The sequence below is a fragment of the Bombina bombina genome, chromosome 4 (assembly GCF_027579735.1).
Source record: "Bombina bombina isolate aBomBom1 chromosome 4, aBomBom1.pri, whole genome shotgun sequence".
Taxonomy (NCBI): Eukaryota; Metazoa; Chordata; class Amphibia; order Anura; family Bombinatoridae; genus Bombina; species Bombina bombina.
Window position 1 is genome coordinate 353,758,725 of NC_069502.1, and position 19,158 is coordinate 353,777,882.

The 19,158-nt window shown below is 36.4% G+C and overlaps 1 protein-coding gene across 1 annotated transcript in view; it reads right to left on the reverse strand.

Annotated features, from left to right (window-relative positions):
- MGAM (maltase-glucoamylase) overlaps nucleotides 1–19,158 on the reverse strand; it is a 300,259-nt gene that overhangs the window by 268,508 nt on the left and 12,593 nt on the right. The window contains exons 4-12 of the mRNA XM_053710109.1: nucleotides 13,864–13,981; nucleotides 13,014–13,123; nucleotides 12,775–12,929; nucleotides 8,637–8,808; nucleotides 8,025–8,124; nucleotides 6,780–6,892; nucleotides 2,987–3,112; nucleotides 1,272–1,403; nucleotides 1,062–1,178 (exon numbers count right to left, since the gene is read on the reverse strand). Of these exons, the coding sequence (XP_053566084.1) occupies nucleotides 1,062–1,178; nucleotides 1,272–1,403; nucleotides 2,987–3,112; nucleotides 6,780–6,892; nucleotides 8,025–8,124; nucleotides 8,637–8,808; nucleotides 12,775–12,929; nucleotides 13,014–13,123; nucleotides 13,864–13,981 (1,143 nt within the window). The remainder of the gene's footprint in view (nucleotides 1–1,061; nucleotides 1,179–1,271; nucleotides 1,404–2,986; nucleotides 3,113–6,779; nucleotides 6,893–8,024; nucleotides 8,125–8,636; nucleotides 8,809–12,774; nucleotides 12,930–13,013; nucleotides 13,124–13,863; nucleotides 13,982–19,158) is intronic.

Here is a 19,158-nt window from a genome sequence, read left to right on the forward strand (position 1 = left end):
TCTTGTCTCTAGAACATAAAGGTCTGACAATGGTTAAGAGAATTAAAGGGACATGATAACCAAATGTTGAATCACTTGCAGCATATCTGTAAAATTCTGACAAGAAAATATCACCTGAACATCTCAAATTTTCTCAGTAGTCACATCCCAATCAAGATGCATGCTCCAGGATTTGCAACTGAGTGTGCATCTGGCATGTGCTGCACAGTCACTTTATTTCCCTCTTCAGTTTAAGGAAGTTTACTATTAAATCTTGGTGAAATCTCCTGAGATCACAGTAAAGCAAAGCGTGAACTTACACAGACTCCGGCAATGCAGCTAGGTTGATAATGTGCTAAAGAAAGAGCACTCTACTGAGGTTGTCAGGTGGCAAAATAAATCAGACCAACTGTACTACAATACTGCACTATAAGTTATGCACTTCAAACTACCAAAGGGCATTAGATTGAGCCAAACACTATATACTGTTATAAAAAATAGCACACTCTCCCCAAAAGATCATCTGCTAGGGTGACAAGCCAATTGAATATACCAAACACAAAGTAGGCACTCTCGGATCCTTTTTAAAGTAAATAATTAAATTCATGTACTGTATGTGGTGTTTTGGTCCTTTAAAAAGGACCAGAGAGTGCCCCCTTTGTGTTTGGTATCTATATAGTATAGATAGACAGACAGACAGACAGACAGACAGATAGATAGATAGATAGATAGATAGATAGATAGATAGATATATGATATATAGATAGATAGTAATATTTTTTTTATTTATTATAATTCAAGCACCCTATCCAGTAAAACTCTAATAGGATTATGTTGCTGAATCACCAAGAAAATTCTGCATATAACCCAATAGGTTGTCTGGGGGATAAGTAATTGCTTTTCCTAACACATGCCAATCTGAGATGCCAGAAATTTCCAAATGATGTCTTCAATTAAGAATAGAGAAATGTGCTTCTTTTACATAACCTGGCTTAATGCAACATAAATAAATACTAATTGTTATATAAACATTATACCTTTTGCATGTATGATACCTCATACTGAATATTGCAATAATTTACCTCTCCAACAAGTGGTGTTGTTCCATCAGACTCGTTTACCCATACACCCTTTTGTTGCCCTCTTTCATATGCTAAATATGGACCATTAATAAGTGGTGTATTTGCAATTGCAGGATCCTAGAAAATTTAAAATAATATATATAAACAAATACTTAAGCACATATAAACAATTTGTAATAAACATTCATGAGCAGCAGATTTCATATTTACCAAAATTATAATATATTTCTGGCCATTGTCATGTAAATTTTGTGCAAATGATGGGAGATCTTTAAATTTCACTAGGTCATAGGTGAAGTCTTTTCTGTTTTCCATGTAGTCAATATCTGTAAACTGAACATCCTGCAAAAGAGTGTGTTCAAGATAAAGTCTTCAACATGATAAAAAAATGTCAGATAATGCTAGAAATGTATTTGTCTTCATATTCAGATAGCTCAGTACATTAATCATAAAAGGAAAACAAAGATATTATTATTCATGTAATCAAAGACAAATATAGCTAAAGATGTTTTTTTTTAAAGATGAAGATCTACTGATTAATAAAGCTAATTTACTGTAATTTCTTTTACAAGTCACAGCTAAACACAAAACGTATATAAAGGATTATTCTGAACATATGTTTCAAAGAGTCTGGAGAAAATTCCTTTATGGGTATGTAAAGTGCAATGCTTATTTCTTGCTTCTCATAAGGAATGTGTGTGTGGGTGTATGTGTGCGTGCATGCGTGCGCATGTTTGCGTGTGTGTGTGTGTCTGGACTTTAAGTTAAAAAAAATGTTGCTGTGTTGTTTAGTCTACTTTATTTACTTTAAGGGGCCTATTTATTATGTTGTGAGCGTACATGATCCGATATAGCAGATCATGTCCACTGCACATCGATAAATGCCGACAGCATACGCTCTCGGCATTTATCATTGCACCAGCAGTTCTTGTGAACTGCTGGTGCAATACCGCCCCCTGCAGATTAGCGGCCAATCGGCCACTAGCAGGGGGTGTCAATCAACCAATCGTATTCAATCGGGTGGATTTCTGTTGATTTCTGTCCACCGCCTCAGAGCAGGCGGACAGGTTATTGAGCAGCAATCTTTAGACCGCTGCTTCATAACTTCTGTTTACGGGGAGCCGGAAGGCTCACCGGAAACACGGGGCATCAAGCTCCATATGGAGCTTGATAAATATGCCCCTAAAGTTCATGAAGCACTCACCTTTTCCACTAATTCCATTATGGGAGAATTCTCTGTTAGCCTATTTGAATTTGGCCAAAACATACACGTTCATGTAATAAATCAAGGCCAACTTTCTAATATATGCCAAAATGCTACTGAACAACAGCTATCTTGGTAATGCCACTTTAAAAACACAAAGGTTTTAGAGACATTGGGAATAAGGGCTATTGAAAGTACCCTGTAAACCAGGATGGATGGTAACATTAGATACACTCCTTGAAATCTGTTCTATTTCATTTATAGTTAAAGCTATACGCTAATGTGCTATTGCACACATCTAAGCAATCCATTTGTAGTATTTGTAGTATGTAGTAGGTTCACAACAAAATGTTATACTTGAGGAAGGTATATATCCTCCAAACTTCCTGGAGCTTTAAAAATAAAAAAAAAACACATTCTGAAGATGTAGATTAAAGAGAAAAGGGACAAAAAATCTATGTTGTTAGAATATTTTAATAGGCTGAAAAAAAGACTTCATGGCATATCTGAGTTTAATGTACCTTTAATCCAAGCTTTTGCTTTTGAATAGATAATTAAAAAAAATGTTGAAGTCAGTAGTTCTACCATACTGGTTACAAAAATGTATTGCTGAGATGTTGAAGGTGCTCATAAATGAGGCTTTAAAACATGCATTGCTAGATAGGCTATCGAAAGGTATCCCTAAACTGTTGAGGTGAGTGCATCAATCATCTTAACTTACATAAGGTATATCAATGGCTCTATTCCTTTCAACAACTTCTTTAACTTCATCCAGTGAATGGTAACCCCATCGACTTAAATGAAATCCAAGAGTCCAATATGCAGGCATGTATGGTTTTCCGACAAGCTAAAAGACAACAAATATTTAGATATTATTTTGTAATGTCTAACATGTATAATTGTCATTTTGTTTGACTAAAAAATGTGTCCAAAATAATTTTTAGGTCTTAGGATATCATTAGACATCCTAAATATTAATCTGAATAAAGCCCACTAAACAAGTTAACACCAACTGTGCGTCAATGAGTACAAATTCATAATATGAATCTTGATAATAATTGTCAGATAATAATATATATCAATTTTAGACATATGACTTCAGCTTTAGCGAAATGCAAAAATCTATAATTCTCCTGTATTCTTTGGTTTTGTTTGAAAACACAACACAAGCAGTTCATTTAATGAATAAAGAAACTAACGATGGGAGAGAAAAAAAAATGGGTTCTTTCATTTGTTACTTGACTTTTCCACTGGCGGGAAAACCCACTATTTAATACAAAACACCAGTGTCCCTCTCAGTTGATTAAATCCTCTATCAGCCATCTAGAAGCTAATTGTTCTTGGCCCATCCTCCCCATATTAAGGAATGTCTCAAGAGCATGATATAAGTCTCTGCTGCTCGGTTTGCTTCCAGTTGACTCACTTGCAAATAGATAATTTAAAGGACAAGTTCACTAAAGAGTGATAGTTACTTAGCAGTGATAATACCTTATTAACAATCAAAATGAATAAATAAACATAAACACTGTAATATGATTTTTTATTTTTTTTTAAACTTGTTTTATTCTTTGCAAGCCATTAAGCTTGATGCTCCTTGAACGCCCTGATAAAAGGTCGGCAACAGTGCTATATTCGCCAACCCCATGACCAATCAAATTGCACAATTTGATAATATGCAAAGTTACGAGAACTTATTATTCCCCCAAACATAGATTCATAAATAAAGTCTATAGAGCAGCACCAACATTTCGATTTTGCAGACACTGTGGACACTTATTGAATGCTGGAACAAAGGTGTTACATTTTAGCATAATTCTCACTGAGTAGTAACCATATGATGACTACGGTACTTGCTACCAAAACAGAGATCATTGTATCTGAACTTCTCACCTCTGTATTTGTGCAGTAAATGTCTGCATTTCTGCTGTCAAGCAGGCTGTGAGACATTCTGTTTTGTAGCAAGTATCGTAGCCATCATAAGCTAACTACCCAATCTTGCCGTATCATGTTTCCGGTGTCTAGCAGGCAGTATGAATTTTAGCTGCAGTGATTTCTCTCCCAAGCTAGTGGTTTCATTACACATCCGGTTACAGTATTATCAGTTCTACAGAGATTATTTGTGCAGTCAGCGTTCTGATGTTTTTTACCCATAGGATTTTTTCAAGGTTGTAAAGGTGATTTATTATTATTTTTTAATATTGCCCCCCGGCTCCGAGCACTGCCCCCTCATATTTATCAATCTGCAATGAAACGTGTGCACAGGTCATCAGACAAAGCTCATCAGATGGACATTTCCAACATCACTCCAAACTTGGATTAAAATAAAACATGCTTCAATTGTCAGCGCTAATGTTTGCAAGCTGGGCACAATAGCTGTGACATAACAGGGAATGAAAAGCTTGAGGGGTGGCACATGCACAATGCGCTGAAGGGAGTGCGCTAAAGGGAGATGCACGGCCAGGAAATATTCTAAGGGGCTTAGGTAAAGTAGTTTGTGAACAGACATTTCCAAAAAATATTTATAAATAAAGACAATGATTTACACAAAATGTTCAGCACTACCATGTTCAACTATTCCTGCTATTATGTTTAAAAATGTTTCACTTTTTGGGTAAAACTTTATTATAATACTGCCAGTTCCTGTGCCTTGTGCATACCTGCATTATAATGATACCTGCATTAAAACGATACCTGCATTATAATGATACCTGCATTATAATGATACCTGCATTATAATGATACCTGAATTATAACGATACCTGCATTATAATGATACCTGCATTATAACGATACCTGCATTATAATGATACCTGCCTACATTAACAGTGTGACAGTGGGAAAAATATAGAAGGGAAAGTTTGGAAAGGGCAGATTTGGAACTGGGAAGGTTAGTATTATGGGCTATGAGTAAAAGGGGGAAATATGTGTAAATATTTCAAATATTATTTTTTTTCTGATGCTGGAGCAGTATCCATTACATCAATTCTATATATTATTACAGTTGTACATTAATTTATTTTCTTGTACCCTACAAATAATACACACACAAACACTGAGCTGGTTAACTTTGTGTGACTGAGCTGCCAATGCCAGCTGCCAACACTGCATTACATATAGATGTGACCAAAAAGTTGTCAATAATTCATTTATATTCCAACATTTGTGGCTATATATTCATTCATCTTTAACTTTATGGAAGTATTTTTACAAACAGGTCAGAAATATCGGTTGATTTTGATGGGTGTGACTGTCAACTGACTGTGTTACAGCTGGTAAAGGTGTGTTCTATAAAGTGTCAGTCTCCAGATTCTAAGGGGCCTATTTAACAAAGGTCTGTCGGACCTGATTCGACAGTGCGGATCAGGTCTGACAGACCTCGCTGAATGCGGAGAGCAATACGTTCTCCGTATTCAGCATTGCACCAGCAGCTCTTGTGAGCTGCTGGTGCAACACCGCCCCCTGCAGATTTGCGGCCAATCGGCCGCCAGCAGGGGGGTGTCAATTAACCCGATCGTACTCAATTGGGTTGAATTTCGGCGATGTCTGTCTGCCAGCTCAGACCGCTGCTTCATAACTGGTGTTTCTGGCAAGCCTGCAGGGCCCTCAAGCTCCATCCGGAGCTTCATAAATGGACCCATCAATGTTTTTCTCTGGCTATAAATCATCTGTATCATAAAACTAGACAAAATGAATTTAAATGACATAGGGCTTACTGTTATCTGTTTTATTTAGTGGGTGTGACTGGCGTAGTCCCACATTGTATAAGGCACAGGTGTGTCTAATAAAGTGTTAGTCTCCATTATTCCAAAAGCTGCGGTGTTACCATCCTTGTGCCGTTACTCCTGTGCTACCCAGGGTTTAAAGACTGACCACCTGCCCTTCTGTCCAGTTGTGCTGCTGCTCTAACTAGTGAAAATTAAATACTATTATGTTCCCGTGGCTACTGAGAGTCCGCCCACCCATTTGTACAACTGTTGTTTCTACAATGTTTGACTTTTTTTTAGATAAAAGCCTCTTGTCTATGGTTTCAGGCCTATCTCACACCTTGTGACTATGCTGTTTTATTTCTGCATATCCAGTAGGACCTCTGCTTTCCTGCATGTTCTACTGCCCTACTCTTCTCTGTGCTTGTCTGCTCATGTGTACTGCTGTGAGACTATTCCTATGACATTAATCATAGGAAATTATTAGAACACATTTCCTCCATGTAGCAAAATAACATTCAAAAACTTAATCCGAAATGAGATAGGTGAACAAATCTGATTGTCATGTTTTTACTGTGCACATGTCTAATAAATATCATGTAATTCTGTGTGTAATTTCATGGTAATATGTATTATAGGCTTTTAATTAGAAAACACATAACAGGAAGATAAGTGCTCTACCAGGAACGAACAACAGCTCGGTAGCTTATTCTATGGGGCGTTACCACCTGCAAGCTGCCTCTTTTAGCCTATTTTAATAAGTAACCACCTTTTTATGTATTAAGCTTATTCTTTTGTAAAAATACTTACCTCTAAGTACTCCATTACTACCTGCTCTGGAGTGTTGCCAACAAAAACATAGAAGTCAAGGATTCCCCCTATAGTCCTATAGGTTACAGCTGGGGCTGGTTGTATTGTGACTTCTGTATAGACAAAACATAGGCTCATAAATATTGCTAATAGTATATGTACAAGCAGTAGTAGTAACAGTAATTTGTAGTTGTTGGGTCTATTGTAATCCATCAGAAAAGTTATGCAACATGATTCACAGATTCAGATTTTAATTCAATGTATTCCATTCATATAAAGTTGTTCTATGTCTTTTGTTTGTTTTTATTTTAAACTGCAACAACTTTACAGATACCTAGCATTAAGACCCAAAGGAACAATATTCCAATCTATTATTATTGTGCATATGAATAAAACAGCATTTAAATGTGTTTAAAATATGTTCCTCTTGTTAAACCTATATAAGAAAATGTCAGAATATTCTATTTTAGATTTAATAAATAAATGCCATGGGGATAATGTTACTTTAGGATAATATTAAAATAAAGTGAAAGAAATACAGCTACCCTCTTGAAGAGCAATATGCATTTAATTATTTTTTTTATAAAAACTGTGAAAACTGATGAAATAGCTTGTACGGGGATCACATAACAAAAAAGCTTGTAATACTTAGAGCCTTATTCTCAAAAACTTGCCTGCATGGAGAGAGTTCATCAGCTTATTTAAATGATTATTATATTGTAAAGATCCTTAATATAAATTTTATTAGTTATCTCCTCTTAATGAGATATACACTTCCCAAGGTAAAAATTGTCTTTAAAACAATCCCTGAGGGGGTCTCATTATACTGACGAGGTATTTTGTAGAATCTCACCAGACCAGAGAGCTTTAGAGAATTGGGCCCTTAGTAAGGTTTTCTGTCATTTTACTAAATTCTTTTTTAAGAAGACATGGTGACTTCTTTTATATCTCTTTTGGCTGTGGAGTTGGAAAACTGTTTCCTATTTTTTATATGAGAATATATGATATACTGCACTGACTTATGGCACATTTCCTTTGTTTTATTTTTAGCGTGACTTCTGAGTGGCGTGTCTGAGCTGCTTGAGTGAATTTGTGCTTGTGATTGGAACTATTGCTGAATGGTACAGTTAGTATGCACCCTAATTTGTGTGATTAGTTCGTTTTTTTAGAATATCTCATAGCAAAACCTTGCAGGCTTAAACTGTTGCCCACTAATGTGACAAAATGTATGATTTGAATACTTGCCCATTGCATTGCTATTCATTAAGAAGACACCAAAAGCTGATCCATCTTTATCTTCCAAACACATAAAAAATGTCTGTGCACCATATAAGTTGTTTCCATCCTAGAAATCATGTTTTAACATTAGTTATACTATTCTAGAATTTGAAGGGTAAATTAAAAAAAAAAAACGTCTTTATTCATATATAACAACATTTAAAATAATACAACAAAACTATTATACAAACCTGACATAATGTATAACACACTTTTATTCTGTTTCCTTTATTTTAATTAAACGCTTTAATTGAATTTGTTATATTTAACCAGAGTGTCATTTAAATATGGCTTCTTAATAATTTACTAAAATCTTAATGTATTTATTACAATACACAGTAATTAGACTTATACCATGTATCCTATAGTATCCTAACAAGCTTGGAGATAAACCCTTCTTAGTCTTTTGTTGGTAATTACTTATTGAAAGTTATTCATTTGCAGGCTCACTCAGGTGGATTACATTGCTTATAATTATAAATTGCCTTCTATTTAAATAGACAATTGTAATACTGTAAACATGAAGTATAATCGGCTTGAGATCTTTAAATAACTGAATATTTTAATTAAAATACTTACTCCATTTGGAAACCAATCCCTGGTGAATATTGGCCATGTTTTCCAGTTAAGGTCATGTTTGTATTGTCTGTGAACTTGTTCACCCAAACCATATATGTTGCCACTTGGTAGTTTAATGGATAGCTGTAAGAACTGATCAGCATATATAAGAGGTCCTATTGTAGTGTCGAATCTGATAGGAAAAAATAAAAGTTTATTAAATTAAATTGTAAAGAGCCCTTACAAAAATATCTTTAAATCTGTAATAATATATATTTGTAGTTTCTATAATTTTTTTAAGACCGCTTGACTAAGCTAAACAAAAGTAATTTTTTGATCTGGAAACTGTGGATTTGTAAACAGACTTTATACGGATTTGGCATTTTTTTTTTTTTTTTTATATCTTATTTGATGTAATTATGTATTTTATAGTTACTTTGATATAATTCATTAACATATTCCTTAGATAACACTCACTATAAACTGTTTAAAGGATCCATTTATTCTATCCCACATATAATATAAAATTCTAATGCTCATATTAGGACAGAGTCATTGAAACATTTAGCACCTTTGTTATGTTGTTGCCTTTTATGCCTGTATTTTTTATTTATGTTCTGCAATGTGTAGCAGTGCACTTTTTTTTGGTAAGATCTGAGGTTGTACTGTAATAATAGTGAACTCACAAAACAGATAGGGCCAGAATATGAGCGGCGTGTTAAGTTACGCATGAGCGATAAGAGGTTTATAGTGGCTGTTTGCGTGTATCAGGTTTTTCGCTCAAATTACAAGTTGAAAGTAAACGTTATGATTTGAGCGCAATTGAAGTTAATGCTCTTCAGGATAGCTCATCCTCAGAGCTCTGGTAAATTGTTTTGCAAAACAAGAAAGTGTCACAAAACACATAAAATTACATTATAAAGTACAGTTACACTCATAATAACATAATAAATAATACAAATTATTTTAAAAGAATATTGCACAAAAAAGTTATAATAGCTCAAAGATATGAGGTCTCAGGTGAGCATATTCTGCTATGTGAAGAACATTGGAATGTGAAATATTTATATTTTCATGTTGGGGTAGTGCACTTGAGAATATGAGATTGGATTTGCGTGTGAGTGGGGTGTGTTTTTTAGCCCACTTTTTTGCTCCATTGACTTCTATGGGGGAATAGGTTATTGCGTGTGCAATATTGTAAGTTCGGATTTTTATTCACATTGGGTTAGCGTGCGAGTGAAAACAGTTTACTTTCAACTCATAATACAAGCACACTGATGTGTGCCAAAAGCTTACTTCTAGCGCAGGTAAAGCTCGAGCAGGAGTGTTAATTAGCGCTCCATTTGCAATCTAACCCATAATGTGCAATGTTACCTTGGTAGCTCAGGATAAACACATATATCATATAAACACTAGACTTGTGCAACAGTGAATAATTAATTTCAGATTAAGCATTCTTAATTAATATTATCAAAAATTTGTTTTTTAGATTATTCGTTTGCTACACTATTCAAAATTATTTTCTTTTAAAGCTAAACAAATACTGAATATTTGATAACTTTTACATTTTAGCATATATATATATATATATATATATATATATATATATATATATATATATATATATATATATACAAATACTGTGTATGTATTAATATACAGTATGTATACTGTATATTAAATGTACTCTTCTGTGGTTTTTGCCCCAAAATGTCTGGCAGTATGCTGTACTATCTTAGTTTAAAAATATTAGTTTTCATATATTATTATTATTATTATTATTATTATTATTATTATTATTATTATTATTATTTTTATATTAAATTACTTTGTTTGAAAAAAGATTAGTTTAATTACTGTATTTCAATAAAAAAAATGTTATAGGTACATGTAATGTTATATAAATATACCATGGGAGTACAAGAAATCAATAATTTTATTTTATTATGGGTTATAGTATATAGTGAATATTTGTCATAAGTATAATTTAGGTCACATTATCTTTAGTATACCCATAAGACATTTAGTCTTGATGGTAAGCATGATATTCTGTAAATAGATGCATCTCTCTAGAAAAGCACACTATTTGTTTGGCTCACTATAATTTAGGTCACATTATCTTTAGTATACTCATAAGACATTTAGCATTGACAGTAAGCATGATATTCTGTAAATAGTAGATATGTGCGATTCGGTTTGGTTCGATTCGGAAATTCGGAAAATTTGGCAATTCGGATCAAACCGAATTTCCGAATTAAAATTCTGCTGAATTTTCCGAATCAAACCGAATTAGTTTGAATCGATTCGTAAATTCGGGATGGCCATTAGATTACACTAGTATTGTACAGTATGTTAGGTTAACACCTAATATACAGTATAATACTAGTCTAATCCCACCTAACACTTACCGAAATGCCGAATTTCCGAACCGAATCAAACCGAATCGGACCGAATCCAGCCGAATTTCTTCGAATCCGAATGAATCCGAAATGAATCCGAAATGAATCGATTCCGAAATTTCCGAATTCGAATCGATCCGAACCGAACTTCAAAAAATTCCGAATTTCTGAACCGAATCGAACCGAATCGAACCAAATCGAACCGAATCCAGCTGAATTTCTTCGAATCCGAATTAATCTGAAACTAATCCGAAACGAATCGATTCAGAATTTTTCGAATCGATCCGAATCGAACTTCGAAAAATTCTGAATCGATCCGAACCGAACCAAATTTTTTCGCCATGCACATGTCTAGTAAATAGATACCCCTCTCTAGAAAAACACACTATTTGTTTGGCTCACTATAATTTAGGTCACACTATCTTTAGTATACTCATATGATATTTAGTATTTATGGAAAGCATGATATTCTCTTAATAGATGCCACTCTCTAGAAAAACATACTTTTTGTTTGGCTCACAGGAGCAATCGTAATGACATAAATTGTATTTAATGGAAAAACACATCAATATTTGATTAACTTACAATAAGACAATAGGTATTTTGTTGACATCCCATTTATCAATTGGTTATGAGGCTTTATAGTCCATAGGACTTTTTAGAAGGTAAAATTATTTTAGAAGCAGTTGATTACCTCTATGTGGAATCACTATTTGATTGGTTTTACATATGACAATAGCTATTAAGATAAAGTGATGTTTTTTGGTTATAGGGATTTGTATTCCAAAGAACACAGCCATTATTTAGAAGATAAAGTTTTGTAAAATTTTATAAATATATACCTACTTATATGATGTTTCACTATTTGATTGGCTTATCATATTAGCCATTTTTAGAACATGTAGGGGCTGATAACAATACTGTAGAACATTTTAAAAATATAGGCTTTAATGGTGAGTTTTGTAGGAAAATAAAACTTTTCTAAAGGATTGTGATTGACCCTGTAGTTCTTCTTGAAAGTCAAAAAGGATGATCTTCCTGAAGTATGTCCACAGGCCAAAATATTTTAATGACATAACTCTAGAGTCATTCACTGGCTGCTTATGCTTGTGAAGTAATCAGTTAGGTAATTTGATAATCATTTACCCAGAATTTGTTTGCCTTAGCTGATGACTTTACAAGCCTGATGATGGGCAAATGACTTCTAACGTAGTTTGATGATCATAAATTGACACCAGAATGGCCTATAAAGTAATGCTGGTGGTCTTGAGGGACTGGTTTACAGAGTAGAAATCAAATGACTTTGCAATGATTACAAATCATTCACATGCAAAAGTAACTCACTTGGAGTCCAGCAAATATTTTACAATTAGTAAAAATAATGTTAAATAAATCATTAAAAAAGTTAGTTGGAAATCAGAGCTGGGTGAATGCACATTTTAACCAAATATCTTTATTTATTATTAATACATACCAGTACCACTGTTTTTAAAAGCAATTAAATTTGTGCAACTAAAACACTCACTTCATTTGTAATTGTGATAAATAAATTGAGAAATTCATCACTGTTTTCTTTTATAAACCACTGCAAAAATTGGACAAGTTAGATAACTCAAAGCTCCAAGGCATTTAAATGAATTATATCTATTTGTTAACACTTTTCTAGATGGCCTTTTATATGTGTACTAGTATTCCAAATTAAACTCAATAACAAAATATTGCAAACTGCAGTGTTTAGTGAAAATAAAAAAAATACTTACATTATTTTATTATTAGAATTTCTGATCAGCTGGATGCCAAATGGATTATGAGTTAGTTTAACTTCATAATGGGGATTTGAGGCTTTTGAACCAGTAAAAGGTTTCACATGCTCATGAGGAACTTCAAATCTTTTATTATTGTTTGGGTCTGTAATCTGTGAAGACAACATTAAAAATGTGAGCTTATTTTATGGTACTTATTAATGTAAGCATTAGTCGTACTGAAAAAATAAACAAACCTTGAATCTAAAGCGATTTTGTGTCTGTATTTCCGCTGTCAATTGTAAATCTTCAATATCATTGCCATATAAAGAAGGAAAAGGCATTCTTTTAAGGTTTGCTTCGAATCCTGAAATAAACAACATCCAAGTTGATCTCCTGAATAAATAGTTAAAATATTATATATTCTACATCCTAAACAGGTCTTACATTGGTTGATTTAAAGGGACACTCAAGTCAAAATTAAACCTTTATGATCAGATAAAGCACACAATTTTAAACAACTTTCCAATTTACTTCCATTAACAAAATGTGCACAGACTTTTCATATTTACACATTTTGAGTCACCAGCTACTACTGAGAATGTGCAAGAATTCACCGAATATACGTATATGCATTTGTGATTGGCTGATGGCCAATCATCATGGTACATCATTTGTCAAAAAAAAATACTACTCATTTGAAGTTCAGACTAAGGGGCTGATATATCATCGGTCTGTCCAACATGATCCGCTCAGAGGATTATGTCCAAGAGACATTGATGAATGATGACAGCATACACAGTTGGAATTTATCATTGCACAAGCAGTTCTTGTGAACTGCTTGTGCAATGCCACCCCCTGCAGATTTGAAGCCAATTGGCCGCTAGCAGGGGGAGTCAATTAGTCCGATCATATACAGATGGATTGATGTCCGCAGCCTCAGAGAAGGCGGACCAGTTATGGAGGAGCGGTCTTTAGACCGCTGCTTCATAACTGCTGTTTCCATTGAGCCTGAATTCGGCCCCTAAGTGATATTTTATTGCCTTTTTATTTTGTTGATTATGTGAATCTACTATATTTCCTGGTACTTCAAATCTTTGTTTTTACCTGCTTGAGTGTCTTTTTGACTAGTCACAGTATAGCCATGAGTTTTTGAAAAGAAACACCAAGGTGCGTAGGTTTCATTAAATGGACTCCAGCAACATCCACGTTTTTTACAAGCATCCTAAGATTAAAAAGAGATATATATAAAAAAAAATGTTTTGTTGAACTTTATGTAATTATATAATTTCTTTTTTACACTGAATATAGCGACATTTTGAATTGCAAATCTGTAGCAGAAGTCTTAAACAGAACACATAGGGCCAGATTACGAGTGGAGCGCTAACGTTTAAATATAAGCGATAACAGAATTTATGCTTACCTGATAAATTACTTTCTCCAACGGTGTGTCCGGTCCACGGCGTCATCCTTACTTGTGGGATATTCTCTTCCCCAACAGGAAATGGCAAAGAGTCCCAGCAAAGCTGGTCACATGATCACTCCTAGGCTCCGCCCACCCCAGTCATTCGACCGACGGACAGGAGGAAATATATATAGGAGAAACCATATGGTACCGTGGTGACTGTAGTTAGAGAAAATAATTCATCAGACCTGATTAAAAAACCAGGGCGGGCCGTGGACCGGACACACCGTTGGAGAAAGTAATTTATCAGGTAAGCATAAATTCTGTTTTCTCCAACATTGGTGTGTCCGGTCCACGGCGTCATCCTTACTTGTGGGAACCAATACCAAAGCTTTAGGACACGGATGAAGGGAGGGAGCAAATCAGGTCACCTAAACGGAAGGCACCACAGCTTGCAAAACCTTTCTCCCACAAATAGCCTCCGAAGAAGCAAAAGTATCAAATTTGTAAAATTTGGCAAAAGTGTGCAGTGAAGACCAAGTCGCTGCCTTACATATCTGGTCAACAGAAGCCTCGTTCTTGAAGGCCCATGTGGAAGCCACAGCCCTAGTGGAGTGAGCTGTGATTCTTTCAGGAGGCTGCCGTCTGGCAGTCTCATAAGCCAATCGGATAATGCTTTTAAGCCAAAAGTAAAGAGAGGTAGAAGTCGCTTTTAGACCTCTCCTTTTACCAGAATAAACAACAAACAAGGAAGATGTTTGTCTGAAATCTTTAGTAGCCTCTAAATAGAACTTTAGAGCACGGACAACATCCAAATTGTGTAACAAACGTTCCTTCTTTGAAACTGGATTCGGACACAAAGAAGGTACAACTATCTCCTGGTTAATATTTTTGTTAGAAACAACTTTAGGAAGAAAACCAGGCTTAGTACGCAAAACCACCTTATCTGCATGGAACACCAGATAAGGAGGAGAACACTGCAGAGCAGATAACTCTGAAACTCTTCTAGCAGAAGAAATTGCAACCAAAAACAAAACTTTCCAAGATAGTAACTTAATATCTATGGAATGTAAGGGTTCAAACGGAACCCCTTGAAGAACTGAAAGAACTAGATTTAGACTCCAGGGAGGAGTCAAAGGTCTGTAAACAGGCTTGATCCTAACCAGAGCCTGAACAAAAGCTTGAATATCTGGCACAGCTGCCAGTCTTTTGTGTAGTAAGACCGATAAAGCAGAGATCTGTCCCTTTAGAGAACTTGCAGATAATCCTTTCTCCAAACCTTCTTGAAGAAAGGAGAGAATCTTAGGAATTTTTATCTTATTCCATGGGAATCCTTTGGATTCACACCAACAGATATATTTTTTCCATATTTTATGGTAAATTTTTCTAGTTACAGGTTTTCTGGCCTGAACCAGAGTATCTATCACCGAATCTGAAAACCCACGCTTTGATAGAATCAAGCGTTCAATCTCCAAGCCGTCAGTTGGAGGGAGACCAGATTTGGGTGTTCGAATGGACCTTGAACAAGAAGGTCCTGTCTCAAAGGTAGCTTCCATGGTGGAGCCGATGACATATTCACCAGGTCTGCATACCAAGTCCTGCGTGGCCACGCAGGAGCTATCAAGATCACCGAGGCCCTCTCCTGATTGATCCTGGCTATCAGCCTGGGAATGAGAGGAAATGGTGGGAATACATAAGCTAGGTTGAAAGTCCAAGGTGCTACTAGTGCATCTACTAGAGTCGCCTTGGGATCCCTGGATCTGGACCCGTAGCAAGGAACCTTGAAGTTCTGACGAGACGCCATCAGATCCATGTCTGGAATGCCCCATAATTGAGTTATTTGGGCAAAGATTTCCGGATGGAGTTCCCACTCCCCCGGATGAAATGTCTGACGACTCAGAAAATCCGCTTCCCAATTTTCCACTCCTGGGATGTGGATCGCAGACAAGTGGCAGGAGTGATCCTCCGCCCATTAAATTATTTTGCTTGTTGAGGCCAAGCTCTGAGAGCATTGAATATCGCTCTCAGTTCCAGAATGTTTATCGGGAGAAGAGACTCCTCCCGAGACCATAGACCCTGAGCTTTCAGGGATTCCCAGACCGCACCCCAGCCCACTAAACTGGCGTCGGTCGTGACAATGACCCACTCTGGCCTGCGGAAGCTCATTCCCTGAGACAGATGGTCCAGGGTCAGCCACCAACGGAGTGAATCTCTGATCTTTTGATCTACTTGAATCATTGGAGACAAGTCTGTATAATCCCCATTCCACTGTTTGAGCATGCACAGTTGTAATGGTCTTAGATGAATTCGTGCAAAGGGAACTATGTCCATTGTTGCAACCATCAATCCTATTACTTCCATGCACTGCGCTATGGAAGGACGAGGAACAGAATGAAGCACTTGACAAGAGCTTAGAAGTTTTGATTTTCTGACCTCTGTCAGAAAAAATCCTCATTTCTAAGGAATCTATTATTGTTCCCAAGAAGGGAACTCTTGTTGACGGGGACAGAGAACTCTTTTCTTTGTTCACCTTCCATCCGTGAGATGTGAGAAAGGCTAGAACGATGTCCGTATGAGCCTTTGCCTTTGACAGGGACGACGCTTGTATTAGAATGTCGTCCAAGTAAGGTACTACTGCAATGCCCCTTGGTCTTAGAACCGCTAGAAGGGACCCTAGCACCTTTGTGAAAATCCTTGGAGCAGTGGCTAATCCGAATGGAAGAGCCACAAACTGGTAATGTTTGTCCAGAAAAGCGAACCTTAGGAACTGATGATGTTCCTTGTGGATAGGGATATGTAGGTACGCATCCTTTAGATCCACGGTAGTCATAAATTGACTTTCCTGGATGGTGGGTAGAATCGTTCGAATGGTTTCCATTTTGAACGATGGTACCCTGAGAAATTTGTTTAGGATCTTCAAATCCAAAATTGGTCTGAACGTTCCCTCTTTTTTGGGAACTACGAACAGATTGGAATAAAATCCCATTCCTTGTTCCTTTATTGGAACTGGGTGTATCACTCCCATCTTTAACAGGTCTTCTACACAATGTAAGAATGCCTGTCTCTTTATTTGGTTTGAGGATAAGTGAGACTTGTGGAACCTTCCCCTTGGGGGTAGTTCCTTGAATTCCAGGAGATAACCTTGAGAAACTATTTCTAGCGCCCAAGGATCCTGAACATCTCTTGCCCAAGCCTGAGCAAAGAGAGAATGTCTGCCCCCCACCAGATCCGGTCCCGGATCGGGGGCTACTCCTTCATGCTGTTTTGTTAGCAGTGGCAGGCTTCTTGGCCTGCTTACCCTTGTTCCAGCCTTGCATTGGTTTCCAGGCTGGTTTGGGTTGTGAGGCATTACCCTCTTGCTTAGAGGATGCAGAATTAGAGGCTGGTCCATTTCTGCGAAAGGGACGAAAATTAGGTTTATTTTTAGCCTTAAAAGACCTATCCTGTGGAAGGGCGTGGCCCTTTCCCCCAGTGATGTCTGAAATAATCTCTTTCAAATCAGGTCCAAATAAAGTTTTACCTTTGAAAGGAATGTTAAGCAATTTTGTCTTGGATGACACATCCGCTGACCAAGACTTTAGCCAAAGCGCTCTGCGCGCCACGATAGCAAACCCTGAATTTTTCGCCGCTAATTTTGCTAATTGCAAAGCGGCATCTAAAATAAAAGAGTTAGCCAATTTAAGTGCGTGAACTCTGTCCATAACCTCCTCATATGGAGTTTCTCTACTGAGCGACTTTTCTAGTTCCTCGAACCAGAACCACGCTGCCGTAGTGACAGGAACAATGCATGAAATTGGTTGTAGAAGGTAGCCTTGCTGTACAAAAATCTTTTTAAGCAAACCTTCCAATTTTTTATCCATAGGATCTTTGAAAGCACAACTATCTTCGATAGGAATAGTAGTGCGTTTGTTTAGAGTAGAAACTGCCCCCTCGACCTTGGGGACTGTCTGCCATAAGTCCTTTCTGGGGTCGACCATAGGAAATAATTTCTTAAATATAGGGGGAGGAACAAAAGGTATGCCGGGCTTTTCCCACTCTTTATTTACTATGTCCGCCACCCGCTTGGGTATAGGAAAAGCGTCGGGGGGCACCGGAACCTCTAGGAACCTGTCCATCTTGCATAATTTCTCTGGAATGACCAAGTTGTCACAATCATCCAGAGTAGATAACACCTCCTTAAGCAGTACGCGGAGATGTTCAAATTTAAATTTAAATGTCACAACATCAGGTTCAGCTTGATGAGAAATTTTTCCTGAATCTGAAATTTCTCCCTCAGACAAAACCTCCCTCATGGCCCCTTCAGATTGGTGTGAGGGTATGACAGAACAATTATCATCAGCGCCCTCCTGCTCTTCAGTGTTTAAAACAGAGCAATCGTGCTTTCTCTGATAAGTAGGCATTTTGGATAAAAGATTTGCTATGGAGTTATCCATTACAGCCGTTAATTGTTGCATGGTAATAAGTATTGGCGCACTAGATGTACTAGGGGCCTCCTGCATGGGCAAAACTGGTGTAGACACAGTAGGAGATGATGTACTATCATGTTTACTCCCCTCATTTGAGGAATCATCTTGGGCAATATCATTATTTGTGGCAGTACTTTGTTTGGACGCTATGGCACAATTATCACATAAATTTAAATGGGGAGACACATTGGCTTTCATACATATAGAACATAGCTTATCTGAAGGTACAGACATGTTAAACAGGCTTAAACTTGTCAACAAAGCACAAAAAACGTTTTAAAATAAAACCGTTACTGTCACTTTAAATTTCAAACAGAAAACACTTTATTACTGAATATGTGAAAAAGTATGAAGGAATTGTTCAAAAATTACCAAAATTTCACCACAGTGTCTTAAAGCCTTAAAAGTATTGCACACCAAATTTCAGAGCTTTAACCCTTAAAATAACGGAACCGGAGCCGTTTTTCAATTTAACCCCTATACAGTCCCAGATATAGTCTTTGCTAAGACCCAACCAAGCCCTGAGGGGAA